Source organism: Antechinus flavipes, chromosome 6 (genome assembly GCF_016432865.1).
Source record: "Antechinus flavipes isolate AdamAnt ecotype Samford, QLD, Australia chromosome 6, AdamAnt_v2, whole genome shotgun sequence".
Classification (NCBI taxonomy): Eukaryota; Metazoa; Chordata; class Mammalia; order Dasyuromorphia; family Dasyuridae; genus Antechinus; species Antechinus flavipes.
The window spans coordinates 261,145,207-261,167,048 of NC_067403.1; the positions used below are offsets into that span (position 1 = coordinate 261,145,207).

A 21,842-nucleotide genomic window follows, 5' to 3' on the forward strand; every position below is an offset into this window, starting at 1 on the left:
TCATAATCAAAAGTGATACTGCAGGGCCTCAGCCTGAGAGACACTTAAATAAATATTAAATAATTTGCTGAAGACAGAGGGAGACCTTGGTAGGAATTTTCATTCTGGTAGAAATTCATTTTCAGAGAACTTGCAGTTCTAACAAACCTCTTAAAAGTTTCTTGCATTGTTAAGCAGTAAAATCAAGAAAATGACTTTGCATTAATGCAAATAATTAGTATACACTTTTCAATGCTACATTTTCGATTAACTACCAAAATTCCCAATCAAAAACCTCCAGAAACCTAAAGGTAAAGAGACTGGTACTTACACCCAGAGCCAAGCTTTCCCCAAACCCAGCAATTTCACAAAGCAGGGGCTGAAGTCTGCTTCCCTTTGCCTGTCCAACCCCAGAAATCCCAGTCATGTCCCTGGGGCCAAATCCTCCCCACAAAATCTACCCATGGCTGCTGTCCTCCCCTGGGTTAGCCCACCAAGGCACTCTGCTTTGTGATGTCTTTCCCCTTCCCCCATGCCACATGATATCTCTCCTAACTCCACTAGGCTTCTCAACCCCACTTCTCCTCCTTAGAGTTAATCCTTTTAGGAGCCAAGTTCTTTTCAGTATTTGGTCTGTCAGCTTAGGACATGTCCCTTTCTGGCATGTGTCTTGGAATGCCAATGTTCCACTGGCAAATGGCAAGTTCCATTAGGAGCTTGCCCTGTCCATAATAAATCTACCTTTTGCCAAAGACAATGGCCAATGTGAATTCTTTACATGATGAACCCCAACCCCCAACTTTTGGTGTCCATCATCATCTAGTGCCTACCTAACCCACATAATACCTAACAATTTTAGGTTTCAATATTATGACAATAAGCATTTTTAATAATTTAATTAGCAATTTCACAATTTTCCTAAGTGATAGCCAAATAAGACATAACATAGCCTATCACAAAAATGGAAAGGAATCTCATGTAATTTACAATCCTTTCCAATTTTAACATATACACCAATTTTAAAAAAAAGTTATTTTAAAAATCAGTACTTTATTTTGTGATATTCTAACTAGATGTTCCATTAAAACTATCACTTGCTTTTGCAAATCAATCTTTCTTGTCCTTTGTTTTTAAAATCACCTTTTAAAAAAATTTACAATATAAATATAAATAATGATTTACAATATAGCTAATAAATAGCATAAAAATAGCTAATTTCATAAAACTTATACATATTTCCAGCAGAGCTGACCAAATTTCAAAGCATAGCTCACAATTTATACAAATTAGCCAGTGTGCATTTTAGAAAGCACTATATTTCATCTAATTAGACAATACAAACATGTGACTTCTTTAGTTAAGTTACCAGAACTTTGTTTTAATAACTTATTTTTTAACCTAAAATCAAATTAAATACAGGTTTAAATTTCCAGTAATATTTCAATATTTGCACCAAAATTTCTAAGATCTCATGCTTTAAGTAAACAAATTCACAATTCTAGCACATGCCATTCAATAGTTATCATTTCATGTAATTGTAATTGTAAGAGATTCATCATATGAAAATTAAAACTCATCTTGATATCTAAGGAGGTAATTTTAAGCTCAGCATTCCCAGTCTAAAGCTTTAGAAGTTGTTCCTACTTAACAAAGTTGGAGATTATCAGTAAACTCATCTTTCATTGGGACCAATGAAACTCAAGTTATTTCTCAGGGATAATAATCTTACTCACAAAGTAGTTTTAAGAAGTCTAATGAATTTACATTCCAGAAAAAAAGCTCCTCTTCACTTGTTATCTGCATTTTTTTTTTTTTTTATTATCATCACCTTTCTTTGTTCTCTCATACTCCCCCTGCCCCCAAATTCCCTCAAATTCCCAACTGGATACTCTCAGATCTCCAGGCTTTTAAAGTGCAAACCTGATCCAGATAAGATTTTTTTTTCCAGATGCAAACTTAGTTATAAGCCAAATCTGTTCTACAATTTTAGAAAGAAACCATTCCCTTTTGATTGTTTTTGCCAGTCCACCCAAATTTTTTCCCTTTCGTCTGCCCATCAGAAAAGGCTTGTGAACCAGACTGTTTGCTTCCAGCTTTTAAGAGCAGCCAATGCTTTTCTGTTTTTCCCCCAGATTCCCAAAATCTTCAATCTTTTGTTAACACAATCAGTGCAAAGGGATTACAATTTTCATATCTCTTTTGTGGGCTTTGATTAGAGCTCTTTTAAAACTGCTTCACTATTATATCCCAATTAACAAATTCCACTGAACTGATTGCGTATATTTTCTTTCTCTCCCTGTCACTCCTTGTCCATGCATCCCTGCTACAGACCGGGAATGGGGGAGGGAGGGAGAAAGAGAAAGAGATTCTCTTTACTCTATGCACTATCCTCCTTGAGGGGTCTTAATTTAGTTGAATTTCTTTCTAAATTACACACAAAGAAAATCATTTATCTTATCACTGGGATTGTATATTGATCATATCTAAAAACCCATATAAGACTGTCCAATATGAGGCAATTAAATCCAATAAAGAAGCTAACATTCAGATAGCATCTGTTTTACGCTGAGCACTTTTGCAATCTGGAAAGCACCAATTGCCAAGCTCCCCAGTAACTGTTCTCCACATTAGCTAATATTATTTCTGTAGCCCAAGCTTGACCAGAGCTGGGACCCACAGAAAAAGTTAGGCTTTTTACCCTTTTAATTCAGGAGCCATAAGCATCTTCCCCAGTGTTCTAAGTGCAGCTCAGAAGTTTTTCTCATTGGCTGTATTTTAAATCTTTCCAGGTAATAAAATCTAGCTCACAGAACAGGCATGGTGCAGACATTCTGCAGAAACACCCAGACAAAAATTACATGGAAGAGGCCCGTCCCTTCCCCACCCAAATAGCAATCTCTCCCCAAGTGCACTCTCTGGTGGTGTGTTAGATTTCTGCTCTGAAGTTTTGGGTTTGGACTTCTCCTTCCCCTTTCCCTTCTGGGGAGAGCAGCTGTATTCTCATAGCTTGAGATCCTATAATACACAGAGCCTCTCACCTTGGACCCCCAAGCCTGGAGGGGCTGGCCCATCCAGCAGCTTCCAGAGCCCCCCTGCTCTGTGCCAATTATCAGGACTTCCTTCTGGCTTACTAAGTGCCACCCCTTTGTAACCTCTTACCCAGAGATTTCTGGCTATCAGTCTGCCTAGTTTCCAGGCCTTCGGAAATCTCTGACCACTATCTCCTACAGTGGTTCTTGACCAATCTTACCCAATCAGAGGTCTTCAGAGATCTCTGGCCAACACCTCTGCAGGCAGTGGTTCTCACATCCAACAGAGCACCCAAGGACAGCAGCTCGCAAGCTCGGGTCTTTATTCCATATGTTCACACCCTGTTCTTGCCCTGCTTCCTGGTGCCCACTCCTTTTATTGGGTCTATGAGGTCACACGCACAGCCAATAAGAGAAGGAGATGACTCCCATTGATTATGCAATGTCAGTGTAACCAGGGCTTCTGCTCAGGGGAGCTCCGCACTGATCCCAGAGACCACATTCAGACATGAAGGTCTCTTTACTTCCTGATTGCGTTGTGCGAGCTTCCTCTGGACCCTTACAATTCCCTTCTCTTGTTTAGCGAGGCCACTCATCCCATTAAGCTGAAGTTAATATCAACAATAGCTCCCTTGATCAATGAGATTACAGAGTGTAAAGGAGAGGAATACTTCACCCTGGGCAGTCACTTCATTTGCGAATGCCCTAGCATTACTCTAGCATTACTCTGTAACCTTCACATTGTAGTCTCTCCTAATTCCCAGGGCATCAGGAAACCCTCTGGCCACTGACTTTTGCAGTGTCAACCAACTTTAACCCGACTTGGAGGCCTTCAGAGGTCTCTTGCAATGATTTCTTGAATAACTGATAGTGCGCTCAAGAACATCCATGTGCAAACTTAAGGTCTTTATTATACTTTATACTTTATTATACTTGCTCACATAATGCCCTGAGCTGTTAACTCCCAAGTGAACACCAGGTCTGCGAGAGACCCACGTGTTCACTATCAAGCCCCTTATCTCTCTTGGCTAGTCATCCCTTGGCTCAGCTACCCTAGGATAAAGAGAGCAACTTCCCGCTACAGTGGTCTTAATAAGGGTCTGTGAGGTCACACGCACAGCCATCTCCCGTGCGAAGCTATCTCAATATGATCAGGATTCCACCCATGGTACAGTCTGTGGCCACAGAAATTACTACCGGGCCGCTCCATAACCTCCTCTTTGCATTAGGCTTGATCCATTTGTAAAAAGACCCTAACAAGAGTGTATAAAACAGAACAAAGGCAAACGAAAGTAAAACAGTAAGAACTAGGCTCAGCAGGGGCCAAAACCAAACAAGTCTAACATGCTGTTCAACCCACTCCCCAAAGTCATGTTCAGGCAGGTGGGATGTCTTGAGTCAGGTTTCCATTTTATGCACCTTTTGGTGTCTAGTAAAGAAAGGCCCAGAGGAGGGTGTATACAAGGAAAGTCATGTCCCGCAGCCCTGCCTCACTAACTGGCAGGTGGGCGTGTTGGTCTTTCACCCGCTGATTTAGAGGCCTTGTCTACAAGTGGAAAACAGGGCGAAGCCTCTCCCCGGCCACCATATGAACAGCAGGAGGCTGTGGGAGAAGCGCACAAGCCCTCTGTCCGGTTCTGTCAGTCTCAGGTATTGCACATCACCCAGGACAGTCCAATTCAGCTGCTGCACTAGAGCTGTGTCTGCCATCTTTGGTGTCATAGTCAGGAGAGACTTTAAACCCTTCCACATCCCTGGGGAGAGAGGGCCCTTGTCCTTGTAGGCCGGTCTGTTAGTTAGCCGCGCTTTCTGCGTGTGCCAGAAGCCATTGCTGGGGTGAGAGCCAAGAATGGGAAAATTGTAATTATGTGTATATATCACTGCATCTAAGGTGGCCTGAGTGAGTCAGGTGGAGGGTCGTGCAAACCCCAACACTCCCTTTTCTTGCTTAGACGGGAGCATCTTGAGGGTACAATTAGCCCGTTCAACAATGGCTTGGCCCGTAGAGTCATAGGGGATGCCAGTGGAATGGGCAAGGGCAAATTCAGTGCAGAAGGGCCAAAAGGCAGAAGATGTAAAAGCTGGTCCATCATCTATCTTAAGTGCACATGGGACTCCTGCAATGGAGAAGCAATGAGGAAGATGGCTGATCACATGCTTAATGGTTTCCCCAGGATGGAGGGAAGCCGTGAGGAATTGAGAGTGCATGTCCATCGTTACATGGATGCTCTGCTTCTTAACACGAGTAATGTCCGTTTGCTGTGGGGCATTCGGCGACTCACCACGAGCATTCCTCCCAGTATTTCGAGGAGCAGGAGGAAGGAGCACAAGTAGGGCAGGGGCGAACAACAGCTGCAGGTTCAGCCTTAGAGATGCCATACAGCCTCTGCAATGAGCAGGTAGATAAATGACACAAGGCACGTGCCTTCAGGGAGGGGAACCAGAGCAGAGGCCACACAAAGGTAAAGGAGGGCATGGGCTACACTAATGCCCCCAAACATGGCACCAGTGCTATCAGTATGAGACCAGACATGCAGCATGAAAAGGGGTATGGCTCAGACGATCTCTGGCCACTTTTTTGCACAGTGGTTCTTTACCAGTCTTATCCAATCAGAGTTCTTCAGAGATCTCTGGCCACCACCTCTCCAAGCAGTGGTCTCATATCCAACAGAGCATCCAAAGACAGAGGCTCACAAGCTCAAGATCTTTATTCCATGCATTCACATCCTGCCCTTGCCCTAATCCTGGTCCCCAGTCCTTATATTGGGTCTGTGAGGTCACATGCACAGCCAATAAGAGAAGGAGACGTCACCTGCTGATAATGTGATCCCAATGTGACCAGAGCTTTGGCTCACAAGGCGGGCCACACTGATCACAGAGACTGCATCCAGGTGTCCCAGATGTTAAGGTCTCTTTACTTCCTGATTGCACTGTGTGAGCTTCCTTTCTGGACCCTTATAACCCCTAACTTTGCATTATTAAGCCTTGGTGATCCCAGGGTCCCTTTCCATCCAAGGACTGCCCAAGGGCAGAGGCGGAGCCTCTCACTTCTGGATTATGGGCACAAGTTACCTGACTTTCCTCACCTTTGAGCTGCTTCTGTTTCTATCTGAGCGCCTCTACCTCTGGCCCATGTTCCACTGAGAGGGAGGCTGAGAGTCTGATCCCCAGGATGGCTGGAGAAAACCCAACTTGATGCCTGCCTTGAATCAGGATCCAGCCATCTCTCTGGGAAGTCACAGATCCTGGAACGAGCTCCATAAACTGTGTGGGATGGGTGCTAGAGCCCCTTAGCCAAAGCGACGCCTCAGAAGCATTTTCAGACACAAACGGGAAGCATTTATTTGGTCCTTCCAAGGAGAGGTCCAAGCTCACCAGCTGAGCAGCTCCATATGCTGTGTGGACTCAGTCTGGGAACAAAGAATAGATTAAACAGCAAAATATTTGGGTCCTTTGGATGGGGTGAAAAGGAAGTAATCATTGACCAATGGTCAGTAGTGCTGTCTATTTCCTGGGAGACAGTGATTTCCTGAAGCTTAGAGTTGGGGTCTGAACTTTTCTGCTCTACAGCCCTCTGAGAATAAGGATAATGTGACTTTCTGAAACTTAGGCCTCAGGTCTTACAGCTTCTGAGAAATCTTCACCTGGTTCCATTCATTAGTATTGCCTTGGGGGCTGGGATTATCTTATGGTCTGAGGCATCAGACAGATTGGTAAAATGGGGAATGTAAGGCACCAAGGAGTGGGAACCCTGGGACATACCTCCCATATGTCCTGTCCGGCAGGACATCAACAGTGGGTCATCGAGTGGAGCCGGGGCCGAGGGAGAGCAAAGGCTCTGTAAGACAGTCTGTAAAGCACCACGTGCTTGGGGACAGGATCGGAGAGACAGAGAGGCAACTCAAGATTTAAGATGGTGAATGTCTCTGTTTAATGAATGAAGAGAGTTTAATTAAATAGGATTTCTGAGTGGGGGGTTACAATGAGAAGAATTTCGGACCATAGGTGTGGCGGAAATCCTAGAGTATACTATTATCTAGATCTTGGGCGGAGATGACCGATTTCTTGGGACACACATTATCTAATCTTCAGGAATTTAGGGTGTTTGCTAATCTTCTTAGCTCTTTATTTCCTGCGTCCAAGGACATGGCCTCTGGCATTGTTCAAGGACATGGTCTTGAAGAGCATGGTCTCTGGCACCCATATAATCCTGGAAGAGAAGAGATGTCAGGAAATCTGGGGATGAGTAAATATGAGTGATCTGGGATCCCCGGAATGTGGAGATTTCCACATTGGAGTACAAGAAGGGTCACCAAAAAGATATTTACAAGAAACTCTAGTAAAGAAGCGGTAAAGAAATGGGGTTCTAGAAGAGATTCTTCTGCAGGAAGTAGGGAGGGAACAGAAAAGAAAGTGATGGAGATGATGTGAGATCTTTCAAGACAGTTGTAAAAATCGAGTAAAGCTTCATCTATTTATTTAGTACAAACAGAAAGGAAAGGAATTTAAAAGCAGTTTGTGTTTGTGTGTGTTTCTCTCAGTCAGCTGAATTACAAAGGAAAAGATCTGGCCATTTTGGATTTAAAAGCCTTGTTTGTAAGTCTGTAAGTCTCTGTTTGCCTGTCAGGAATCTTGATATAAACCAACCTGAATTTTTCTTAAGCTTACAAACTTCTCTTCCAAAGGGGACTGGGGAATGGCCAGAACCAATGTATTTGAATTTGTGTCCAGTTCAGCCTCTCCAAAGAATGGTAGGCTCCCCAAAACCTCCACCCCATGCTCTGGAAGAACTCTGAGTTTCTCTCTAGATGGGTCCTTGCAGTCTCCAATCTCCCCAGAGTCCCAAAAGCCTTCTCAGGAGACTCTGGACCTTGTAAAAGGGTGTGGTCTATCTCTAAATTTAGGTGGTGAACGAGATAAAGTGAAATCTTTCAAGACAGTAGTGAAAATCGAGTAAGGCTTCATCTATTTCAAAGTTTGAGTAGGCCTGAAGGACTTTAAGTATTAAGTCAAGGGCATACTTAAAGTGTCTCCTCCCTGCTATCCTCCTAAGGACATACTTAAAGTCTCCTCTCTGTTATCTCCCTAAGGGCATACTTAAAGTCTCCTCTCTGTTATCTCCCTAAGGGCATACTTAAGTCCCCTTCTTGCTATCCTCCCTATTTCAACCAAATATGGGCAACTATGTACTTATTGGTCAAGTTCAATTTCTTGGGTAGTTGACCCTGCCCCCTACGGTGCTTCCTCCTTTCGATTGTCTGCTCTATGGCTGGATGCCCCATTCTTGCCAGAACATATAATAAACTTTGCTTTGCTTTTAGAGATCTCTCCAGTCTTTTTATTAATGGTTTCTGACCCACACAGTGGGATAGAGATAGAAGCCATTGCAACTTTGTGCAGGGCATATGTCTCCATCTCTGGTCTAAGATTGTTTGCCACTTCAAAAATTTTGGGGGAATTAGAAACACTAGCCTCTGCAATAAGAGTCGAGAAAGAGATTAAAGGAATTAGAGTAGGCAATGAGGAAACCAAACTATCACTCTTTGCATATGATATGATGGTATACCTAGAAAACCCCAGAGATTCTACTAAAAAGCTATTAGAAATAATTCATAATTTTAGCAAAGTAGCAGGATACAAAATAAATCCCCATAAATCCTCAGCATTCTTATACACCACCAACAAAATCCAAGAGCAAGAGATACAAAGAGAAATTCCATTCAAAATAACTGTTGATAGCATAAAATATTTGGGAATCTACCTACCAAAGGAAAGTCAGGAATTATTTGAGCAAAATTACAAAAAAGTTTTCACACAAATAAAGTCAGACTTAAATAATTGGAAAAATATTAAGTGCTCTTGGATAGGCCGAGAGAATATAATAAAGATGACAATACTCCCTAAACTAATCTATTTATTTAGTGCTATACCAATCAGACTTCCAAGAAAATATTTTAATGATCTAGAAAAAATAACAACAAAATTCATATGGAACAATAAAAAGTCGAGAATCTCAAGGGAATTAATGAAAAAAAAATCAAATGAAGGTGGTCTAGCTGTACCTGATCTAAAATTATATTATAAAGTAGCAGTCACCAAAATCATTTGGTATTGGCTAAGAAATAGATTAGTTGATCAGTGGAAAAGGTTAGGTTCACAAGACAGAATAGTCAACTATAGCAATCTAGTGTTTGACAAACCCAAAGATTCTAAATTTTGGGATAAGATTTCATTATTTGATAAAAACTGCTGGGATAACTGGAAATTAGTATGGCAGAAATTAGGCAAGGACCCACACTTAACACCACATACCAAGATAGGATCAAAATGGGTCCATGACCTAGGCTTAAAGAACGAGATTATAAATAAATTAGAGGAACATAGGATAGTTTATCTCTCAGACTTGTGGAGGAGAAAGAAATTTGTGACCAAAGATGAACTAGAGACCATTATCGATCACAAAATAGAAAATTTTAATTATATCAAATTAAAAAGCCTTTGTACAAACAGAACGAATGCAAACAAGATTAGTAGGGAAGCAACAAACTGGGAAAACATCTTTACAATTAAAGGTTCTGATAAAGGCCTCATTTCCAAAATATATAGAGAACTGACTCAAATTTTAAGAAATCAAGCCATTCTCCAATTGATAAATGGTCAAAGGATATGAACAATTTTTAGATGAAGAAATTGAAACTATTACCACTCACATGAAAGAGTGTTCCAAATCACTATTGATCATAGAAATGCAAATTAAGACAACTCTGAGATATCACTACACACCTGTCAGATTGGCTAAGATGACAGGAAAAAATAATGATGAATGTTGGAGGGGATGCGGGAAAACGGGGACACTGATGCATTGTTGGTGGAGTTGTGAACGAATCCAGCCATTCTGGAGAGCAATCTGGAATTATGCCCAAAAAGTTATCAAACTGTGCATACCCTTTGATCCAGCAGTGTTTCTATTGGGCTTATACCCCAAAGAGATACTAAAGAAGGGAAAGGGACCTGTATGTGCCAAAATGTTTGTGGCAGCCCTGTCTGTAGTGGCTAGAAGCTGGAAAATGAAAGGATGCCTATCCATTGGAGAATGGCTGAGTAAATTGTGGTATATGAATGTTATGGAATATTATTGCTCTGTAAGGAATGACCAGCAGGGTGAATATGGAGAGGCTTGGAGAGACCTACATAGACTGATGCTAAGTGAGATGAGCAGAACCAGGAGATCATTATACACTTCGACAACGATATTGTATGAGGATGTATTCTGATGGAAGTGGATTTCTATGACAAAGAGACTTAACTGAGTTTCAATGGATAAATGATGGACAGAAACAGCTACACCCAAAGAAGGAATACTGGGAAATGAATGTGAACTATTTGCATTTTTGATTTTCTTCCCGAGTTAATTTTACCTTCTGAATCCAATTCTCCCTGTGCAGCGGGAGAACTGTTCGGTTCTGCAAATATGTATTGTATCTAGGATATACTGCAACATATTTAACATATATAGGACTACTTGCCATCTTGGGGGGGGGGTGGAGGGAGGGAGGGAGGGGAAAAAACGAAACATAAGCGATTGCAAGGGATAATGTTGTATAAAAATTATCCTGGCATGGATTCTGTCAATACAAAGTTATTATTAAATGAAATAAAATTTAAAAAAAAATTTTTTTTGGGGGGAGTCTAAAAGCATGAAATTTTTGAGGGGAAAGAGGAGTTTTCTTCCAAAAACGTGACACGAATTTCTCTGCGTGTTTAAATTTAAATTTTATTTGATAGAATTACTTTCTATTGATGTATTTGGGTATAAAATTATAGAAATATGTATGTATTAATATTGAAGTATTGCTACTAGAAATTTACATCTGCATTTGACATGATTTTAGTTTTAAAAATGGATATTAAAACAGTTCTCTGGTAACTTACTTAAAGAGGTCACCTGTTTGTATCCTCAATGGAATAGGGGCAATGTATGGAACAGTATGGCCTTAAGTGAGTAGAATATCTTTTATTTTATTTTATTTTTTTAAAAATAACTTTTTGACACAACCCATACCAGGGTAATGTTTTACAACATTATCCCTTGCAGTCACTTCTGTTCTGATTTTTCCCCTCTCTCCTCACCCCCTCCCCAAGATGGGGAGTCCTATACATGTTGAATAGGTTACAGTATATCCTAGATACAACATATGTGTGCAGAACCGAACAGTTTTCTTGTTGCACAGGGAGAATTCCATTCAGAAGGTATAAATAACCGGGAAGAAAAACAAAAATGCAAGCAGTTTATATTCATTCCCCTGTGTTCTTTCTTTGGGTGTAGCTGCTTCTGTCCATCCTTGATCAATTGAAACTGAATTAGATCTCTTTACCAAGAGATCCACTTCCATCAGAATACATCCTCAAACAGTATCGTTGTTGAGGTATATAATGATCTCCTGGTTCTGCTCATTTCACTTAGCATCAGTTCATGTCAGTCTCGCCAGTCCTCTCTGTATTCATCCTGCTGGTCATTTCTTACAGAACAATAATATTCCATAATCTTCATATACCACAATTTACTCAGCCATTCTCCAATGGATGGGCATCCATTCATTTTCCAGTTTCTACAAACAGGGCTGCTACAAACATTTTGGCACATACAGGTCCCTTTCCCTTCTTTAGTATTTCTTTGGGATATAAGCCCAATAGAAACACTGCTGGATCAAAGGGTATGCACAGTTTGATAACTTTTTGAGCATAGTTACAAATTGCTCTCCAGAATGGCCGGATGTGTTCACAATTCCACCAACAATGTATCAGTGTCCCCGTTTTCCCACATCCCCTCCAACATTCTACATTATCTTTCTCTGTCATTTTAGCCAATCTGACAGGTGTGTAGTGGTATCTCAGAGTTGGTCTTAATTTGCATTCCTCTCGTTAATAATGATTTGGAGCCTATTTTCATATGGCTATAAATAGTTTTAATTTCTTCATCTGAGAATTTTCTGTTCTTATCCTTTGACTATTTATCAATTGGAGAATGGCTTGATTTCTTATAAATTAGAGTCAATTCTCTCTATATTTTGGAAATGAGGCCTTTATCAGAACCTTTGACTGTAAAACTGTTTTCCCAGCTTATTGTTTCCCTTCTAATCTTGTCTGCATTAGTTTTGTTTGTACAAAAACTTTTCAATTTGATATAATCAAAATTTTCTATTTTGTGGTCAATAGTGATCTCTAGTTCTTCTTTGGTCATAAATTCCTTCCTCTTCCACAGGTCTGAGAGGTAAACTAAAATAGGATCTCTTTTTGCAAAAACTTTTCAGTTGTACAAAATAAATGTTTTCCTCAATTAGTACAAGTGTTAACAAAAATCAAAAGCAGTTTGAAACCCTGGCAGGGAGAATATGTGCAAAATCCATCTGCCAAACCTCTCCTAAGTATGTATCTCTCCTCCTGATAGACCTCAGGGTGGGAGGGTTTAACAGCCCTTTCAGAATTTACTTGCCTGGGAGCCATAATTAAAGAATGTAGGAGTTAGTAGTTGGGGAAGAAAGTTGCCATGGTCAGGGGCAAACAAGCAGCAGCATGAGCTGCTGAATCTGCAAGCCTGTGTCCCTTGGGCTGAAGTGAATCATGCTTCTGGTGTCCTTTACAAGCCATATCAGAAACCTCTCCAGGTCCATGGACAGTTTGCAGTAATTGGTCCCCTGCACACTTATTGGGTATGTTTGTTTGGCTGTCAAAAGAAATCCCCTTTCTTTCCATTTAGGCCCATGAGCATGCTTTTAAAATCACCTTTACAACTTTTTAAAAAAAAATTTACAATATAAATATAAATAACGATTCACAATATAGCTAATAAGTAAATAGCATTGGACCTAATTCCATAAAACTTATACATATTTCCAGCAGAGCTGACCAAATTTCAAAGCATAGCTCAAAATTTATACAAATTAGCCGGTGTGCATTTTAGAAAGCACTATATTTCATCTAATTAGACAATACAAACATGTGACTTCTTTAGTTACCAGACCTCTGTTTTAATAACTCATTTTTTTTCTTTTTTCCCTTTTTTATTATAGCTTTTTATTTACAAGTTATATGCATGGGTAATTTTACAGCATTGACAATTGCCAAACTTTTGTTCCAATTTTTCCCCTCCTTTCCCCCATACCCTCCTCACGATGGCAGGTTGACCAATAAATGTTAAAATATATTAAAGTATAAATTAAATACAATATAAGTATACATGTCCTAGCAGTTATTTTGTTGTACAAAAAGAATTGGACTTTGAAATAGTGTGCAATTAATCTCTGAAGGAAATAAAAAATGCTGGCAAGCAAAAATAGAGGGATTGAGAATTCTATGTAATGGTTCATAGTCATCTCCCAGAGTTCTTTCGCTGGGCGTAGTTGGTTCAGTTCATTACTGCTCTACTGGAACTGATTTGGTTCATTTCATTGTTGGAGAGGACCACTTCCATCAGAATTGGTCATCATATAGTATTATTGTTGAAGTATATAATGATCTCCTGGCCCTGCTCCTTTCACTCAGCATCAGTTCATGTAAGTCTCTCCATGCCTTTCTGAAATCATCCTGCTGGTCAATTCTTTTTTTTTTTTTTTAATAACTTCTTATTGACAGAACCCATGCCAGAGTAATTTTTTACAGCATTATCCCTTGCACTCACTTCTTTTCCGATTTTTCCCCTCCTTCCTTCCACCCCTTCCCCCAGATGGCAAGCAGTCCTTTACATGTTAAATAGGTTACAGTATATCCTAGATACAATATATGTTTGCAGAACCCAACAGTTCTCTTGTTGCACAATCTCCAATTCAGGGAGAATTGGATTCAGAAAGTAGAAATAACCCGGAAGAAAAACAAAATGCAAGCCGTTTATATTCATTTCCCAGTGTTCTTTCTTTGGGTGTAGCTGCTTCTGTCTATCCTTGATCAACTGAAACTGAGTTAGGTCTCTTTATCGAAGAGATCCACTTCCATCAGAATACATTCTCAAACAGTATCGTTGTTGAGGTATATAATGATCTCCTGGTTCTGCTCTTAATAACTCATTTTTAAGCTAAAATCAAATCAAATACAGATTTAAGTTTCCAGTAATGTTTCGACATTTGCACAAAAATTTCTAAGATCTCGTGTTTAAAGTAAACAAATTCAGAATTCTAGCACATGCCATTTAATAGTTATTTAGTGTAATTGTAATTGTAAGAGATTCATCATGTGAAATCGAAAACTCATCTTGATATCTAAGGTGGTAATTTTAAGCTCAACATCCCCAGTCTAAATCATTAGAAGTTGTTCCTACTTAACAAAGTTGGAGATTATCAGTAAACTCATCCTTTACTGGGACCAAGGAAACTCAAGTTATTTCTCAGGGATAATAATCTTACTGCCAAAGTAGTTTTAAGAAGCCCAACGACCTTCCATTTTAGGCGGAATTCCAGAAAAAAGGTCCTCTTCACTTGCCAACTGTATATTTTTTAATTGTCATCAGCTTCCTTTGTTCTCTTGTACACCCCTCCCTCTCCAGCCTCTCAAAATCAGAGCTGCATACGCTCAGGTCTCCAGGCTTTTACAATGCAAACCTGATCCAGATAAGTTTTTTTTTTTCTTGGGCGGGTCCAGATACAAACTTAGTTATAAGCCAAATTTGTCTACAATTTTAGAAAGAAACCGTTACCTTTTGACTGTTTTCCCCAGTCCACCCAAATCTTTTTCCCTTTCCTCTGCCAACCGGAAAAGGCTTGAGGACTAGACTATTTGCTGCCAGCTTTTGAGAGCAGCCAAGTGCTTTTCTGTTTTTTTCCCCAATTCCCAAACCCTTAAATCTTTTGTTAACACAGTCAGTGCAAAGGGATTACAATTTTCATGTCCCTTTTGTGGGCTTTGATTCGAGCTCTTTTAAAACTGCTTTACTATTATATCCCAATTAACAAATTTCACTGAACTATTTGTGTATTCCCATGCTCTCACTCCTAGTCCATGCATTCCCTGCTACAGTCAGGGAATGGAGGAGGGAGGGAGAAAGAGAACAAGATTCTATTTATTCTATGCACGATCCTCCTGGAGGGACCTTAATTTAGTTGAATTTACTTCCCAATTACATGTAAAGAAAATCACTTATCTCATCACTGGCATTGTATGTTGATCATATCTAAAAACCCATATAAGCTGCCCAATGTGAAGCAATTAAATCCAATAAAGAAGTTAACACTCAGAGAGCATCTGTTTTATGCTAAGCACTTTTGCAATCTGGAAGCTTCCCAGTGACTTCTCTCCACGATTAGCTAACTTTATTTTAGCCCCCAGCTTGGCCAGAGCTGGGGTTCACAGAAAAAGTTAGACTTTTTTCTCTTTTAAGGCAGGAGCCAAGAGCATCTTCCCAGTGTTCTAACTGCAGCTCAGAAGTTCTTTTCACTGGCTACATTTTAAATTTTTCCAGATACGAAAATCTAAATCACAGAACAGGCATGATACAGGCATTCTGCAGAAACACCCACAAAAATTACATGGCAGAGGGACGGCTGTTCCTTCCCCACCCAAATAGCAATCTCTCACCAAGTGCACTCTCTGGTGGTGTGTTAGATTTCTGCTCAGAACGTTTGGTTTGGACTTCTCCTTCCCCTTTTGCCTCTGGGAGAGCAGCTGCATTCTCATGGCATGAGATCCTATAACACACAGAGCCTCTCACCTCGGACCCCTTAGCCTGGAGGGGCTGGCCCATGCAGCAGTCTTCCAGAGCCCCCCTGCTCTATGCCATTTATCAGGACTTCCTTCTGGCTCATTAAGTGCCACCCCTTGTAACCTCCTACCCAGAGATTACTGGTCAACAGCAAATGTGTCCAGGTATAAAGCAATCTCCTGATTTCCTGAGGTCCAAAGTCCAAGGAATTGACCTGACTGTGAGCAAGGAAACCTTCTTGATCAGCAAAGGAACTATTAACCAGAGAAGTGGTACAAGCTTTGGGTCATTTTAATAAATCTTCTGTCCCATTTCTGTATCAATTCTTCCTTTCATGCCTCTTTTGTATGGAATAAGTCCTCCTTTTTACCTTTCCCTCCCAATGTTGATTTTTAGACTCACTTCATAATATTTAATCTAGCCTCAATTTTTGTTTAAAAGTACTTAGTAATGATGAGCGCCCTAAGAATAATATTGATAATACTTTCATTGATTAGAATTATTAAATTAATGTTTGAATTTAATGAGTCCCTTATAATTGGTCTTTAATGTCTTCCCTATATTTCTTCTGAACCTTCTGTATTAAAATTTCTATTAAATTCTGATATCATCACAAATATCTAAAAGTCTTTAAGTTTATTAAATGTCAATTTTTAAAATGAAAAATTAGGGGGCGGCTAGTTGGTGTAGTGGATAGAGCACCAGCTCTAAAGTCAGGAGGACCTAAGCTCAAATCTAGCCTCAGATACTTAACATTTCTTGGCTGTGTGACCCCGGGCAAGTCTCTTAATCCCAATCCTGTCAGCAAACATATATAAAACTTTGCTGGTACATTAAAATAAAAGCAGATAGAAAAATGAAGTAAAAATCAGAACCCAACAATATGTTGTTTACCAGAAACACACTTATAAGTGGGAGATATACAGAGTTAAAATGGAGAGTGGTAAACAATTTACTGTGCTTCACCTGAAGATAGCAATCATGATATCAAACAAAGTTAAGGCTAAAATAGATTCAATTAAAAAAAGATAAATACAGTAGCCATATTTTGATATGAGATAGAGTTCTATTGAACTGATTTTTACAATTGAAACTGATTTTTATTTTATTTTTTAATAATAACTTTTTATTTTTGAAATCCATGCAAAGATAGCTTTCAATATTCACCCCATGCAAAGCCTTGTGTTCCTCCTCTTTTCCCTAGACAAGAAGTAATCAATATATGTTAAATATATGCAATTCTAGAAACTAACTTTTAAAAAGTTAATGAATTATAGATATTAATACATTAATAGTGTGAGTCTTTAATATTTGGCATTGAGAATGGTAAATCTAACTAAAAGTAAATAAGAAAAAAGTTAAGGAAATGGATAGAAATTTAGATAAACTAGATGTGATAGCTATCTGGAAAGAATTGACTAGAAATAGAAATAAATAAACCATTTTTTCCTCAGCACTTTATGATGCCTTTAAAAAGATTCACCATCTATTAGGACATAAATTTCATAATTGTGATCAGAAATATTAAAAGTATCCTTTTCAGATCACAATGCAGTGTAAGAGGTACATTTAATAACAGACCACAGAAACACAGATTAAAAATTAATTGGCAATGAAACCATCCTAATTTTAAAGGATGAGTGGATTAAAGAAGAAATCAAAGAAACAATAACTTGATTTAATAAATATCATCATGAGACAACATGCCAAAACCTGTGGGATACAGGCAAAGCAAAAATCACAGGAAAATTTATATCCTTAAATACTTGCCTCAATAAAGTAGAGAAAGAACAGACAAATGAATTGGGTCTGCAATTAAAATGGAAAAAGAACAAACTGAAAATCCCCAGTCATATTAGCCAATTATTTATCTATTTTAATTCTAAAACATAGAGAAGGAAACTGCATCACTGATACTAAAGACGCAGTGTTAAGCTACTACTAATGAAGATGAAATGAAATCAATTGGAACAAGTTATTTTGTCCAATTATATGTCAATATATTTAGTAATTTAAGTGAAATGGAAGCATATTTATAAAAATATAAATTGCCTAGATTAGAAGTAGAAATAGAATAGCTATAGACACACACTTTATGTATGTATGTATGTGTGTATGTATGTATAACATGTGTGTATGTATGTATAAATAGTTTTTATCTTTAATTTTTTAAATAGGTATTTTATTTTTTCGAATACATGCAAAGATAGGTCTTAACCTTAGCCCTTGAAAACACTGTGTTCCAAATTTTTCTCCCTCTCCCTTCATCCACCAAATAGCAAGCCATCCAATACAGGGTCAACATATGCAGTTCCTCTAAACATACTTCTATATTCATCATGCTACATGAGGAAATCCGGGTCAAGAGGGAGGAAAAAAAATGTCAGAGAGAAAAAAAAAGCAAACAAACAAAAATCACAGCAAATATGTGAAAATACTATGCTTTAATCCAGACCTAACGCCCATAATTCTGTCTCTTGATGCAGATGGCAGTTTCCATCACTAGTCTCATGGAATTTCCTTGAATCACCACACTTCAAAAGAGATAAGTCCATCACAATGGATCATCCCATAATTTGGTTGTTACTGTGTACAATGTTGTCTTGGTTCTGCTCACTTACCCAGTAGGGGTCCATGCAAATCTGAGTTCAAATCCAGCCTCAGGTGCTTCCTGGTTTTAGAAGCCTGAGCAAGTCATTGAACCTCTGCCTGCCTCTATTTCCTCAAGTGTAAAATGGATGTGTGGAGAACACATCTTTCCCAGGTGTATTGTGATAATAAAACATGATTTTTTTTTCTTTGCTGAGACAATTGGGGTTAAGTGACTTGCGCAGAGTCAGATAGCTAGGAAGAGTTAAGTGTCTGAGATTAGTTTTGAACTCAGGTCCTCCTGACTTAAGGCTGCTGCTCTATCCAGTGTGCCCCTATCAGCCCCTAAATGAGATGTTTTGAAGGGCTTAGTACAGTTCCTGGTATAGTCTTGTTGTTCAGTCATATGACCCTATCTGGGATTTTCTGGACAAAGATACTTGAGAGCTTTGCATTTCTTTTGATAGTTCATTTTACAGATGAGGAAATTGAGGCAGAGTCGAGTGACTTGTGCAAGGTTATACAGCTACATTCTTAGAGTAGATGTGGCCTCGGCTGCCTGACATACAATAGGCACCTAATAAATGTTCATTGCCTAGAGTTCACATCTTAGGCATCCACATAAATAATGGCAGGGGAATCCTGATTTTCCTCCCAGAGAGAGGGAAGTTGCTACTCTGTCTGGGGCAGGGAGCTCCTTTCAAGGGCTGCTGTGTCTGAATATCTTCTTCTTAGGCTCGGAGTGTAGTCTCCGGGCGGCTGGAGTGGGGAGTGTTTGTTGTCTCACCTCCCAACTCCTGCTCGTCCCCAAGGGCCCTCTGGAGCACCACCCTGAGAGGCTCCCTCCGTTTATGCCCTAGTCTGCCCACGAAGAAGTAAATGAGGGGGTTCACGCTGCTGTTCACACAGGCCAGGAGGTCACAGAGCCAATAAGACATGAGATATGTGTGGAACCAGAAACTCAGGACAGCCCAGATCCCCATGGGCAGGCAGCAGAGCAGGAACACGAGGACCGTGAGCAGCACCAGGAGGTAGAGCCTGGGGAGCCGCGGGGGCCGGGACCTGCACTGGACCCTCAGCAGCAGAGTCAGGCTGGACACGCACATCACACACGTGAGGAGGAGGAGCCACGTAACCAGGATGGTGAAGAAGGTGAAAATGTTATGATCAGAACTATGCCAAAGAACGAGAGACAGTAGCCCGCACATCCCGGCCAGAGCCCAGACCCCGGCGCAGATCGCGGCCGACGTGTGCTTGGGGCGACGGCATCGGTACCAGAGGGGGAAGAACGCTGAGAGACAGCGCTCGGTGCTGATCGCCGCCAGGAGGCTCAGGCCCGCAGTGTAGGACGTGTATATGAAGAATGACAGTATTGTCCATGTTACATCGTTAAATCTAAAAAGTGCAAGTATGGATCTAAGAAAAGAGCTACAAAGGAAAAGGGCGTCGGCCGCCGCCAGGTTGAGGATGTAGACAGAGAAGGGGTTCCTCCGGATGCGGAAGCCCAGGAGCCACAGGACGGCGCCGTTCCCCAGCAGTCCAAGCGGGGCAATGAGCAGAGAGAGGAGGTTCATCCAGTCATAAATGTCAAGGCTGCCAGATGAATTATGACCTTCACTATGCTCCGTTGAATTGCCAGAACCATATCCTGGATATTCAGGCGTGGGGGACACAGTCATGTTGGGGGGTCCTCGCTCCATGACGCCCTGCTCCTCTCAGACACCCTGGGGACACAGAGACATAGAAGGACATCAGGGAGTTTCCCGGCTATTTATGCCTCTCTCTCTCCTCTTCCTCACTGCCTCTTTCTAGGATGCCCCTAGGGGGGCGCCACAGTGCATAGAGGTATGGGTCTAGAGAAAAAATGAACTATAATCTTGTCTTGGAAACTTACTAGTGAGAAAAATCATTATTTAACTCATATTAATAACTAATTGTTCATTTAGGTTTAAGACTTTCCCTTCCTATTTCCTCCTTCAGAAACCAGTCTCTTGTAGGCTATTCCTTGGTCTCTAAAGGACATTGCTGATGGATGAATTTGCTCCAGTCCTTGAGGTACATGATTTTTCATCACGAAAGAAAAGCTTATGTAGGAATTATTACCCGATCATTGTTCGTGGTTCATTGGCTGGGGAGAAATGGATGCCTTTGTCCAGGTACCTGGGGGCAGCTAAAGCTCCTCATCCCCTCAGCAGGTGGACAGGAAGGCTCTTGTCCAGCTCCTGGTCCACCCCCTCAGGGAGTGTTGGTTTCCACCCTCAGGTATAGCTTCCTTTCTAAAGACTTTGAAAGAATTCAGAGCATTGAATTCTCTCCAGAGGCATCTTTAGCTTTCAGCCAAGATCCTGATCTCAATGTCTTTTTTCCTAGCCATCATTAAAAACCAATTATTAATTACCACCACATTGTCTCCAGGACTTGTCATTACTTACATTGGGGTGTAACCCTGGTCATATTATTCAACATTTGTGTCCCTCAGGTTCCAAATTTCAAAATGAGACCAAAAATTTTTTTTAAGAGGTATAGCTCCTTTATTTATTTATTTTTTATTTTTAAAATAACTTTTTATTGTTAGAACCCATGCCAGGGTAATTTTTTACAGCATTATCCCTTGCATTCACTTCTATTACAATTTTTCCCCTCCCTCCTTCCACTCCCTCCCCTAGATGGCAAGCAGTCCTTTATATGTTGAATAGGTTACAGTATATCCTAGATAAAATATATGTGTGCAGAACTGAACAGTTTTCTTGTTGCACAGGGAGAATTGCATTCAGAAGGTATAAATAACCCGGGAAGAAAAACAAAAATGCAAGCAGTTTATATTAATTTCCCAGTGTTCTTTCTTTGGGTGTAGCTGCTTCTGTCCATCTTTGATCAATTAAAGCTCAAAATGAGACCAAAAATAACAGGAACCTCACAGAGACCTTTAGATCAAATGAGGCAGTGTTTTTTTTTTTTTTTTTAATAATTTTTTATTGATAGAACGCATGCCAGGGTAATTTTTTACAGTATTATCCCTTGCATTCACTTCTGTTCTGATTTTTCCCCTCCCTCCCTCCACCCCTTCCCCAGATGGCAAGAGTCCTTTACATGTTGAATGGGTTGCAGTATATTCTAGATACAATATATGTGTGCAGAACCAAACAGTTTTCTTGTTGCACAGGGAGAATTGAAGTCAGAAGGTATAAATAACCCGGGAAGAAAAACATAAATGCAAGCAGTTTATATTCATTTCCAGTGTTCTTTCTCTGGGTGTAGCTGCTTCTGTCCATCTTTGATCAATTAAGGCTCTCTTTATCAAAGAGGTCCACTTCCATCAGAATACATCCTCAAACAGTATCGTTGTTGAGGTATATAATGATCTCCTGGTTCTGCTCATTTCACTCAGCATCAGTTCATGTAAGTCTCGCCAGTCCTCTCTGTATTCATCCTGCTGGTCGTTCCTTACAGAACAATAATATTCCATAACATTCATATACCACAATTTACCCAGTCATTCTCCAATTGATGGACATCCTTTCATTTTCCAGCTTCTAGCCACTACAAACAGGGCTGCC

The 21,842-nt window shown here is 40.2% G+C and overlaps 3 protein-coding genes across 3 annotated transcripts in view; all 3 read right to left on the reverse strand.

The window, feature by feature from the left end:
- Positions 1 to 21,842, reverse strand: part of LOC127540233 (mas-related G-protein coupled receptor member X4-like) — a 142,092-nt gene that overhangs the window by 38,552 nt on the left and 81,698 nt on the right. The gene's annotated exons all lie outside the window — the stretch shown is intronic.
- LOC127540228 (mas-related G-protein coupled receptor member X2-like) overlaps positions 1 to 21,842 on the reverse strand; it is a 121,460-nt gene that overhangs the window by 36,977 nt on the left and 62,641 nt on the right. The window lies entirely within an intron of this gene.
- On the reverse strand, positions 18,620 to 20,043 carry LOC127540230 (mas-related G-protein coupled receptor member A-like). Its single transcript, XM_051964838.1, has one exon. The coding sequence runs from the start codon at positions 19,983 to 19,985 to the stop codon at positions 19,017 to 19,019; it is 969 nt and encodes a 322-aa protein (XP_051820798.1). The 5' UTR covers positions 19,986 to 20,043; the 3' UTR covers positions 18,620 to 19,016.

Bases quoted from the DNA above. Each gene is read 5' to 3' on its own strand.
- LOC127540230 (XM_051964838.1), bottom strand. From the start codon at position 19,985: ATGGAGCGAGGACCCCCCAACATGACTGTGTCCCCCACGCCTGAATAT.